We start from the raw sequence: 12835 nt of genomic DNA, 5'->3' as shown, positions 1-12835 counted from the left end.
TCTACTAAACATGTATATGGCTTTTTAAAAGAATGAACCTGTAGGAACAAAATCATCACCTGTAGGAACAAAATCATCAAAACCAAACTTTATCTTTGCTAAGCTAGCAAGTCCTTTTTCAACCTTTTTTGATATCATGTTTCTAGATTTCAAAAGCATTCAGTCACTCAGATTACAAGAGTTTACTGATTACATTATTACGGTCAACTATTAGACACTCTGCAAGAATAATGACGCTAGATAATAAAAAAGAAAGGTTTTCTGAACGGTATGCTAAGGAAATTATTCTCAGAGGAATCTACTTTAAAAAACTCAGAACATACATTGTGTTTTCATAGAAGACACATGGTTCAAAAGCAGCAATATACTGATTATCATAGATATGTATCTTTTATGGCGTATTTACCAACAGCATTGCCAGTCATGCTTTAGTCAGCAATACAGTACAGTATACAGAGATACAGTTTTTAGTTTAGCTTTCAAGAAAGAAACTGAAAGCGGAAAGCAGCTTGCCTATCAGAGAAGCATTGCAAAAAGCAGCAGCCAAGTTTAGGTCAGGAAGTTTTTGAAATATACTACTTTCTGAACCTTCACAACATCTCATAGATTCACACAATTCTGCTTCACTTACAGCCAGGCCACTTTGAGCTTCTAACATTTCTTTCTTTCTTTGTTTCTAAGATGATTATCAGAGAGTAGCTAACCAGCTCATAATTTAATATTTTTAATGAAACCTGAAGTTTCATGATTGGTCAGGATGCAACTAAGAACTCTCAAAATCAAAATTTAAGGGACTGAAGGAGCAAAGAGCAGAATAGACATGGCAGTAAGATAGCGCCAAGAGAAACCACCATTTTCATTTTGCTTTAATTTCCATTCCTCGCAATACCTGTGAAAACATCAAATAATGGAAAATATATTTTTCTTTTTCTCAGTGCTGTCTGGATGTCTGTATGAAAAGGAGTTTCTCTCTGATTTTGGTACTGATGTTAACTCCAAACTTACACAGTCTGTTCCAGTTCAACTATATAACCTATAAAAACAACCAAGTGGCTAAATACCATTGTAGTTCCACTAGTACAGCTAAGTGGCATGTGGATGTCACTCTTTCTAGTGCTTATACAGTCAGGCAGAATAACTCTACCAGGTCAAAAAAACAGAACATTGTAAATCAAGGCAAAACTATTTTGTGTTATTGTTTGCAAATAATGCAAAATCCCAGAGTCCTTAAATTTCAGTCCACTCTGTACTTTACTGATATTCATAATTACTTTAATCTACTTATTCATAAGCATTTGATAATAGAAAATATTTGCAAGAATGCTTGATGAAAGCAAAAGCATTGTAAGTAGCAGTGCAAACATTTGCGAAAGCACTCCCATTATAAGCCACTTTAAAAGACTCTTTAATTCACACAAATAGCAAAAGGATATTTCTGAAACAACATGGGCCTACTGTTTGTAAAGATTAACAAAGTTAACTGCAAGGTGAAACAATATCTCACTATTTAATATCATGCACATCTGACAATATGGTGTGACCATTTCATAAACAAATCAAAGCCTGAATTTTTCAGAGCAGCAAAGAATTTTGAATATCTGTAGATCAAAATATGACTCATCAGATAAATTATTCGTTACAAATAGAGGATAAAAAGCTATGTAATAATTGTATATTAGTTCACTTATTTACCAAACCAAAAGCAGCATCATATTGCACTATGATGTTGTAAATATTATGGTAATTTTTAATAGGTGAGATGCAAATTATTCTGAATCTGGGAACCTTTTGGTCCTAAATCAATAATTTATTTACTGGATTGCTGAGTTGCATTTATTACCCATAATGTGAGAATAAGTTTAAGTTTCTCAGGGCAGACAGTTTTAGATGTTTAGGGAGGTAGTCAGTTTGTGAGCATAAATTAAAGAGCTATGGAAAGACTGAATTGGGTCAGATTTTGTCATCAGTTTTCTCTTTGCACCTCTACACTTAAAAGTGTGGGTGTAAGTAAGAGCAGAACTGATCTCTGAATGTTTGACCAGCCAAACACCCATTTTCTATAAGCTTTTGTAACCAAATAATTGTCACATGCTTTGACTGTAGAAATTAAATGCATTTCATGCTTAATGGTGCATCAATTAATGCATATTAATAACCCAAATAACTAAATGCTTATGAGTACTGAAGAAACACATTTATACAGAAAATTGTAGAAAAACAAATATGGTTATTGTGAGTTTGCAATCTACCTTCATTACAACCTAAAATAGCGTGGAAGTTTTCAAAAACAGCTAGCAGCCTTCCACTATCAACACAATTTATAGATGGACTTTTTAAAATTCTGATGAGAAAGATTTAGGTGTTACATATCCTGTCTTCTTACAAAAGGAAATAAAATCTTTCAACACTAGAATCCTGAAAATTTTAACATCAAGACTGGAAAGGGTACATAGCATGCACTGCCAAATACTGTTAGAATATCATGAAAAGTATAGCATCTGAGCTGTAGAAATACTGGGGCTGCCAATCTCGCCTGACCATGCCGTGATGCAAGTCCCGTGGCTCAGCAGAGAGCAGCTGTGCATGTTTGTACTTTATTGCAATGAATGGGACGGGAGCTGAATAGCATGCATGCTAGTCAATATCCATTAAAAAGTGATTATATATAATATATATATGTATAATTTGCTTAGGTAACCTGTGACACGATGCTCTGCCTCCCTAAAAGGCACCAGAGCTGCACTCTTGTCTGATCCAGCTTGGTTCTACTCCTGTGAGAAGTAAGAACGGTAGGAAGTGAAGTTCAGGACACAGCACCTTGGCTTTTTTGCGCTCCAAATTCTTATAAAAAATATTGGCTGAGTAAAGATTTCAAACATTTTCTTTTCATTAATTCAGAATAATATGAAGATATGTGAGAACACAAGACTATTAAGTATCTTTCAGATTGCTGAATACTGCCTAAATTAAAATATACATTAAGATGTCTGCAACAGTATTAGGAGATCCCACATACATTAAAAATAAAAAAATATATTGTAACTTTGTACATCTTGGTTTATACTAGCCTAGAAGTTACACTTAAAATAAAAATCTAGTTATTGCACAGATATACACACACTACAAAATTTTCTATATACACCATCCCCGTAGTACTAGAGGACCTAAAAAGGAAAATACATTTTACAACTTCTGTGCTGGATAGCAGCACCACAGTTCAGATCTTCAGACCTGCATAGACAACAGACTCAGCATAGTGGCTCCACATACGTTAATGGCCCTACTTTCATGGTAACATTTTATTTAGGATGTATTCCCTAATTTCCTTATTGCATTCAACTTCCCCAGTACCATTCTTATGGACACATCTCCATAATTATTTCTTTTATTTTAGGCCTCAAAGACAATCTTCTAGAAAAGAGCTTTTCATTATGTATGCTCATATACCTACTAGCACGTATGATATTGTATGTTTTCTTTCTAGAAGGGCATAATTGAGTTAATATTTCCATCAGAATGCTGGAAAAGATGCATGTTATAATGAAGAATTCACCAAACATTAATATATTTAAATAAAACTTGCTAATAAATTATAATTACTATGTAGGTATTCATCTTATTGCCCTATGTCACAATGAATACATGCATCCATGTATGTAGAGAGACAAAACAACAACAAACAACAACAATAACAACAACAACAAAACAGACACACACTCATCAGGATCTGGCTATTTTCTACAGTGATCTCACAGTACATTACACTGGTGTCTAAGCTGTCTTTCATTTCAGATTCTGCTAAATAAATGTCTTTTGGTGGCAATTTCTAACTTGAGCACTTTCAATTTGCGTTTGTAAGCAATAAAGTGACCGCGGATCAATGCTCAGCAACATCAGAATTATATAAATGGAAAAATATGAGAAAGCAGAAATGTAAGCCATGGTACAGCATAACAAGAAAAAAAAAAAAAAAAGAGGAAGTCTTGAACAAAAAGCCATTTGTAGTCACTTTTCAATTTTAAAAATATCTTATTTCACTAATTTCATGACCAGACTGTTGGTCCTGTGACTAGTATGCCCCTATTCTCTATATCAAAAACCACAGCAGATAAGAATTCTCTAGTGAAAAGTAGGAACCAGGATTAAGATAAAGAACTCTACTTTTGTGATTAAAATATATTTGAATTTTAGGCAATTAAATCCAAAAAAATACTCATAATCATCATTGCTTAACTATTTTGTCTCTCTTTAAGATGTCTGAATTTTGTAAATGTTTTCTTTCAATTTTTTACCTTCAATTTCTGCAAAAGCAAAAAATTTTGGTCCTAAGTATGTTCACAAGTGGAGGAGTTCACATATTTTAGCCATCGACTATTGAGTGTTAAAAAATTATAAACAGAATCTGGAGTGGGGAAAGATTTATTTTGCAAAACAGATAGCGTAATCTTTAGGCACTACCAAAATGCATGTTCCTTCTTGCTGTCACTGTTCAGTGAATCACAAATTGTTTTCTGCATAATAGTTGCAACTTCAGCATGAGAAACCGAAAATACTCCATTACATTTTCTAAAACAGATTTCAGCATCGAATTAAATAATCACTAGTGAAAATGTTTAAAGTCCTTTTTTCTGTAACATAAAACATAAAATAAATCTAATATTTGCATAGCTTCATAACCATTAAAAACAACAAACAAACAAACAAACAAAAAATAACCAACCACAGGAAAAGTTTACAGCACATCTTAAAACATGGTTTACTACTACCAGGAATTAACCTGCAGACAGGATCACAGAATAAGCAGTGAAGAGAGGAGAGTTTAGAGTAACGCTTTTCTGAGTGCATACTTTTGATCCTAACAGGACTTAATAGTCAACATCTCAGACTATATCTGCCAGAAAATTTTCTTTCAGTACCACTCATATAGTAATACCATCTGAAGCATCATTGCCAGTTACCTGCAGCATAAACTAACAGTATCTTCTTCACATTTTCCAACTGAAATATTTAGAATATTTTATTAAAAATAGGCCTATGCTGACAGAATCTTTGAAACCAATAGGAATACTGTACTAATATTAACTTTACAGACAAATGCAGAACGACAGATTGCTACTCAACAGAGATAGCAATAAATATTTTGTGATGAAGAACTCCAAAGTATTCGGTTTCCTAGTATTGGAATGTAATTTTCCCAAATTACACTTTATTCCCAAACTTTTAGTACACCTTCTGGATATCACTAGTTGCTAAGCAAGGAAAAGACTGAAAATTATGGATGTGCTTGAAGATGGCTAGCAGGACCATAAAGAAAAAACCCAGAAGGTCCAGGCCTATATCAAGAAACAACACAATTTACAGTAAGACAGAAAAATGACCTGTGACATTATTGTGATATGCAAATGTTATGGATAATCTCACTGTTAGGTGGAAATTCATCAGATTAGCAGTAGAATTTTCTGGTCATTAGTCAGCAGTAAGCTTTGAAACAGTTAACAATGGAGCAATAGAACAATAGAATGATAGAACAATGCCCTGTGTGTTGTAAGGTGCCTGAAGAAGATTCCTTGTCTCATCTTAAGTACAAAGATAGAATGGAATCAATCAACGTCCTACATTCAAGACCAATAAATTTTCATATCATCACCCTCTTCTTTACACAGAACAATTAAAGAGCTAATTAATAGAACTTCTGCTTTGTTGTAGACCCCCCCATGGTCATGAAAAGTAAGAGAAACACTAGTAGAAACAATATAAAAACAAAACAAAACCTACCCACAACAATGTATTTCTGAAAGAACAGTGAAGAAATTTCTGGAGAGACAAGAAAATGTGACTAAAAGTGTGATGCAAACAGTGCAAGAAAGGATCTAGGGGTAAGAATTATTACAATCTTATCCATATTTATATCCTCAGATTCAAGTGTGAGAAAATAATTTATGAACTTCTTTATGTTAGTTTATGTCTACACCACAGCATGTAGTACTGCTCAAAAATGCCCATGCTAATTCTGAATGAACTAGCATTGCTACTGAACATAGCACAGACTTACTGCATGAGGCAGTGTTCCTCCATCATGTACAATTGCACAGGCTTAACACAGTAAGAATGGCTTTGGCATCCAGTGTTACTCACTAACTGCTAGCCTGGAGTCATTCACTTGGCACCACATTGTGCCAGACAGAGGTGCGTTTTACTATTTATCACAGTAGGTATCATATGCAAACATCTTAAAGCTTTAAAAATGACAGTGGGTAACCATATGATCTTATACTGAGGTATAAAGCTTCATAACATTTGTTGAGACATAAAGCTTTGTAATTTTTTATTTTTTACTGCCAGGTCACTACTTCACTTCAGCAGTTCTACTACCATCAGATGGTTGACAGTGATTGAGATGAAATTATCTAGTGATGCTAGTCCAATATTCAAATATACTTATGACATATACAGACATTTTTTGACTATGTCAAAATAGTTAAAAGCATCAGGATGAACAATTTATTTGACAGGAGGCCCTCCAGAGAGCAGACAAAAGAATAGATAACTAAACTGATGAAGTAAGTATCAAGATACTTGCACAACTCACCCCCCACATTTTATAAGAGTTTTGGTATCCAAGGCTATTAAATTAGTTCATTTTCTTGTAAGTGAATTAACTAAATAAAATGGGGGGAAAAAAAAAGAATATTAATTTACTTTAAAATTGTTTTATACTATCTGATTTTTAAGGTAAGTAGAATTGTTTACTACCATCTCATTCAAAACTTGCAATCTTATGTCAATTTATCTTAAATACAAGTTTGTACACTGTGTTATACAGAAATTAAACATAGATTTTTATTCAACACTGGTATGTTTAGAAGAGTAAAAAGGATTGGATTATTTTTAACATAGAAATAGTCCTACCTCTTTGCTTTCTTCCAGGTCTGACTCGCTGCTAAACTCTTCTGTATTTAAGTTTTCGAAATCAGATTCGCCGACAGCAATTGGCACTGTCACAGTGAGACTTGGGTTGTTTATGAATGACATGTAATCGCTTTCATCAACAACATATTTTTCCACGCTGCTGCCTATGCCACTCGTAGTTCCATTCCCTTCTTTAAGATAGGCAAGGTTTTTACCTATTTCTACTATTGTGTGATTGGAAATACAGCTGTCTTTTTTGTTGTTTAGGTCTTCAAGAGGTTTGATTTCATCTAAAACTTTTTGCTTTCTAACAAAGGCTTTTTGGATGAATTCACGCACTTTTCTCTTCACATAGTCTATGCCCTTCTGAATCCTTGCCACAGCAATCTGTAGATTGTTCATTTCATTATCATCATCTGTAGCAGCAAGGTTGTCTGAACTAAAGGAGCTCAGCAGCAAGGCCAGAAAGAGGTTGAGTACCTAAAAGACAGTAAAGAGAAAATAATCTGGATCTCTTATTTTAAACTCATACAAGTAATTCCATTATGGGTTGTTTGATATGACATATTTTTTATATCACAGCTAGCACTTTATTTCAAACCACTTTCTTTCTGTTAGTTCCAATCCACTTACCATCCCCTTTTATTATAATTTGTCAAAAACTTAATTATTAAATTAGCTTCCAGAACTTGACTAATATAGGTGAAAATCTAAACTCTTCCATGACTTTCTCCTCCACACTGGAAGACTTGCAGGTCTGCTTCTCAAAATGGATAATGACATAGTGAAACAGGACACAACACGGTATGTAGTATGCAAGCCATGTAAGTCATTTCCTCAGTAGTGTTCATAGGCAAGGGGAATGTAGGTAGACTCCAGTTTTCTACAATTCAGAAGACCATAATTTCAGTGTGTCTAATTCAGAATATAATAAATTATATATTTGTCCAGAATACCTCAGTCTGGTTTTGTTTTGTGCTTGAAAACTAGCTAATAGAGAAAAAATCAACAGATGTGACATATTTTGGTTTTAGGAAGCTGTTTCACACATTCAGTCACATTCTCAGGAGAGCAATGCTGGTACAGAAATTTGGTATGTAATTTGGGGATGTATAAATAGGAATGGTATGTGTAAGACATGGAGGATAATTATTCCAAATTATTCAACACTTGCACCTCTACCCAGAAAATGGCACTTGGGAGGAATTCAAAGGCCCGCAATAACAGGATTAAGCAGTTTAGAAAGCATCACTTATGAGAAAAAGTTTAGCAGCTAGGCTTATTCTGTTTCAGAAGTAAAAGACTGAAAGTGGAATTTTTATTACTTAGGTAATAAAAATGTTGTCATGAAGACCAATTGTTTTGCATGATTACAGATACCAGGCAGTCTAATTGGCTGCAAAGGTGATTTAAGCTAGATTTTTTCAAAGGCATCTTTATGACAATATTTTATGAAAATAATTTAGCACTGATTTTACTAAAGATGTTACAAACTCAGTGAAGACTTAAAAGAGGTAGACAAACTGATCAAGGTATATTTGAACTTTGTGTAGAGAAAGGGCAAATGAATTAAACAATTTCCTAAAGTTCTTCAGTCTCCATCTCTCTGATTTCTAAACTGTGAAAAATAGGAAAAACATTCTAAAACTTTTTAAAAACTCCCATTTATTACATACCACTAGGTTTCCAATCACCATGACCATCATAAAGACAGTAAGGCACATAGTTTGGCCTGCAACCTCCATGCAGTCCCACATCGTTTCTATCCATTCTCCACACAGCACTCGGAACACAATCAAGAAAGAGTGGAAAAAGTCATGCATGTGCCAGCGTGGAAGTTCACAATCACTGGAGATCTTGCAGACACATTCCTTGTAGCTTTTCCCAAACAGCTGCATTCCAACCACAGCGAAAATGAACACAATGATGGCCAGCACCAGGGTCAAGTTCCCCAAAGCCCCCACTGAGTTGCCAATAATCTTAATGAGCATATTTAGAGTTGGCCAAGATTTTGCCAACTTGAAAACTCGAAGCTGCAAAACAGAAGAAAAGTACACAGTTATTCGTGTTACTAATTGTAATAAATAAAATGTAAATGTAAAGTTTCCAATTCAGCCTTTGCCTCCTTTGATAACTGTAGATATCTACAGACAAATTGGTCAAAACTGTCTTTTCTCCTTCAGTCAATTCTAAGAGAATACTACAAAAAATAAATCAGTGCTTATGGAATGTGATCAGCTTAACAAGATTGTTAGTGTTTAGACAGTTTCAGATCCCCTTCTTGTTCATTAGCAGAGAGATGGAAGAAATGGTTTTCCTAAAAGGAGAAACAAGCTAGAGTTTTTAATGACAGGCATAGAAGTTACTTACAAGTATCTCTTACACCACCTTTTCCGTCGTGAAAAATAAGCATCATGTGTGTCTTATAAAGTTTACCATGCAACATTGAGAACAGCGGACAAAAGAAAATGGTATATTAAAGTGCAAATTAAAACAGACAAAAATTGACGTAATTGGAAAAATATAGCAAGTGTTACAATCAAAGGAATTTAAATGTAAATGTTATTTAATGGAATGAGACATAATTAAAATACATATAGATGCAAAGGAAAATACAAAACTCTACTACTGAGGGAGAAGTCAATCCAGACAGATACTAGACTTAAGGAAAAAGACAATATAATGCTATATGGAGAACCAGCAAATAGATAAATTTAAAAAAAAAAAAAACACAACACTTTTTCAGAGGGGATTTATTTAATTATTTTGGGGGGGGTTGCTTTATTTAAGGCAGCAGTTGATGACCAGGAACTCTAGTTTAATTTCTCTTATTGTTTATGTCTTTTTAAAAAGGATTTGAACATCAAATTGCATCCTTGCCTAGACTTCAGCAAGACCAAGTCTTTTCAAGTTCCTATTCATGTCAGAGGTATCTAACAACAGACAGAGATAACTCTAGTGATTTCAGAACAGAAAATATATATTTTCTATCCAAAGAAAATTCTTAACACTGCTTTCTTCTAAAACTAACCATGTAAGCAAACTGGATGCTTATGGTAAGCAAACTGGTAATGGAAGCTTATCAGCTAAATAGTTGATAAACTTTTATTAATTAATTAGTTATTTACTAAGTGGTTTACTTATCTTCTTCAGTCACAGGTTGTGATGGTCTGTGGCTCTTGCATTCTTTATTCCCTCATTTATGAAAAAAAAAAAAAAAGACTCTAAAAGATACCACTATTTAAAAGGTTAATTCCTAAAGCACACCCCTGCTGCAAACAAAATTGATCATGACAATGTTTTGAAGGAGAAATAGGTATTATCAAGATAATGTATAAAACAAACTTGACATAATAAATATTTGCCATTAAGTGGTATGGAATTCCGTATTTTGTAAGTTCTTATGCAAGGAACTTCTGACTCAGCCAAATATATAACGTACAAATGAAAAATGCATGACATAAATGCACAAATACATAAAAAAATATAGAAACTTATTTTATTTAGTATATTTACCAATCGGAATGATCGAAGGACAGATAATCCTTCTACATTTGCAAGGCCAAGCTCCATTAAACTAAGACTCACAATAAAACCATCAAAAATATTCCAGCCCTCTTGGAAATAATAGTAAGGATCCATGGCAATTATCTTGAGAAACATTTCTGCTGTGAAAATTCCAGTAAACACCTGCAAGGAAAATACAGTTTCTTAGTCCATTTTAACGAAAAAATACTATAATGTTTATATCTTATATATAAAATATTATATAATAAAACTGTCAGATTCAACCTTTGTTAGGTTTGCTCAGTGAGCAATCCATGATGAATCTGAATACCTTCCCTATATTGCAATAGATTTGGTTAGGAATTAAATTCAGATTTGAAGCTTACATATGCTTCACAGTGTGTGGTTGCCAAAGAAGAAAGGGGAAAAATGTTTTCATGCAGTTAATACACATGCATAAATACTGATACATAGAATCTCTTCTGATTTTAATACTCAGTTTTTTCTTCTCAAATATCATCTTTGCCCTTGTGACATCTCATCTTTTTGTTTCTAGGGGTAAAGATAACTTTGTAAGAGGGACAATTATTTTATTAAGAAAAAAAGTTGTGCTTAATAGCACTGTCATCCTATTTCATCACCTCCTGTGAAGTCACAGAATATATGCTGTGCTCACTGGGTTTTTCCCCTCTACAGACAGGACATTAGAAGGTGCTAGTGAGTAGCAGAAAAGGTGTGGGATTGGATCCGAAGATTCTTTCCATTTGTAAGTGTTCATTCTGGAGAAAACATTACATAAATTTCTGTAACTAGCTTCAATGACAGAAGCTGAGGGTTCTAAAAATCAAAATGTATATTGATTCAATAAATCTTACCACCTTTTACAAAAGGAAGAGAATTAAATTCCATAAAGCAAGAATGGATAAATCCACAAATGTCAACAAAGAGGCACTTTACAGCTTAAATTTAAATTCAATAATCCCAAGCCTATTAATACCTAGTTAACATTTTCTTTTAAACATACATACATAGGTTACATGAGAATTATTTAAGAAAAATGCATTTGACATACATTGTACATCATGAAAGACTTACAAGGTTTCCTACTGAAAGCACACCACTGAACTGTTCTGTCATTGGATAGTGTTCCATGGCCATGAACAGGGTATTAAGAACAATGCAGATAGTAATGGCCAGATCAACAAATGGGTCCATCACAATCAAATTTACAATATGTTTAACTTTCAGCCAGGGAGTGCAACAGTCCCAAATCAAGCAAGTGTTAGCAAATTTGTACCAGCATGGTGGGCATTTCTGTCTTGATTCTTCAAGTTCTAGAGAGAAAAAGGTAAATAACATTTTAAACATATTTATCTATTTAAACATACTACCAGTCCTGCTTATTAGGCCTACGTATTTTCTTTTGAAACCAAGGCTAATGTCCAATCAAAAATAAATAAATAAATAAATAAATAAATAAATAAATAAATAAAAATTAAAAATAGTCTGTTCCACTATATTTTAGATTTGATGTGAAATGAATACCAAATATTCAATATATAAAATAACCACTTACAAATAAGTGCTGCATAGGATGCAAAGTAAAAATTTGCCTTAGGAATCTGGTATGTATAGAATGAATAAAATATATCAAATTTTACTCAGGAAGGATAAACTCTTAGAAAGAGTCTAAAGTGAGACAACCATTTAGCAAAATTATGGCCCAAATGTGCAAACCTGCCCATTTGCTATCTTGGGCATAGTCATATAAGCCTCAGAACATTTTGCCCTTTGTTGCAAATAGTTTTTTAATTCCATGTTTTGGAATCATTGTATTTAGTCTTACAAAAAGAGCAATGTGATCTTTCCTTTGTGAAACAGCATGTCTGGTGAACTGGTATAAGGGGATTGTTCTACTGCAAGAAGCATAGCCATTTCAGTAATCTAAATAGAACTTTTACCCTGAAACACAACTCCTCTAGAGAAACACTGCATTGATCAATTGCTTTCTGCTTGCATTTTTCTTGGAAGCTTTCTGCTTCCATCTCAAACCTATACTGAAAGCTTGATTTCTTTTCCAAATACATCAGTCCATATTAAAAAATAAACAAACAAACAAAAATAACTACCCCTATATACAAACCTCACCTTGTCTTTACCTCTAGGTTCACATAGCTACCTTTAAGCACCACTAACACTTAGTGTGTCATACATTTAATAGTAATTGTATCATAATACAAAAATTCTATTTTACATACCTTCCATCGTATTTGTAAGCATGCTGGCTATACTCATTGCTCTTTGCCTTGCACTAGGATCTGTTAGGTAGTCCATAGGAACATGGTAAGAACTAGACCGTCTCTTTCTTAAGTCAGTCTCTGTAGTAGTGCCCTGAAAATAAAACACTGATGAACTAGCC

General features: G+C 33.6%; 1 protein-coding gene across 8 annotated transcripts in view; it reads right to left on the bottom strand.

Annotated features, from left to right (window-relative positions):
- The window catches only part of LOC101802174 (sodium channel protein type 2 subunit alpha), a 77658-nt gene that overhangs the window by 22713 nt on the left and 42110 nt on the right, over positions 1-12835 (bottom strand). For all 8 annotated transcript variants that reach the window (XM_072040864.1, XM_072040863.1, XM_072040867.1 and 5 more), the window contains 5 exons: positions 12675-12807; positions 11512-11750; positions 10426-10599; positions 8586-8942; positions 6910-7389 (listed from right to left, as the gene is read on the bottom strand). In XM_072040864.1, the coding sequence (XP_071896965.1) occupies positions 6910-7389; positions 8586-8942; positions 10426-10599; positions 11512-11750; positions 12675-12807 (1383 nt within the window). The remainder of the gene's footprint in view (positions 1-6909; positions 7390-8585; positions 8943-10425; positions 10600-11511; positions 11751-12674; positions 12808-12835) is intronic.

The sequence above is a fragment of the Anas platyrhynchos genome, chromosome 7 (assembly GCF_047663525.1).
Source record: "Anas platyrhynchos isolate ZD024472 breed Pekin duck chromosome 7, IASCAAS_PekinDuck_T2T, whole genome shotgun sequence".
Classification (NCBI taxonomy): Eukaryota; Metazoa; Chordata; class Aves; order Anseriformes; family Anatidae; genus Anas; species Anas platyrhynchos.
Note: the sequence above shows the minus strand (reverse complement) of the source record. Positions and strands in the feature narration are given on the sequence as shown.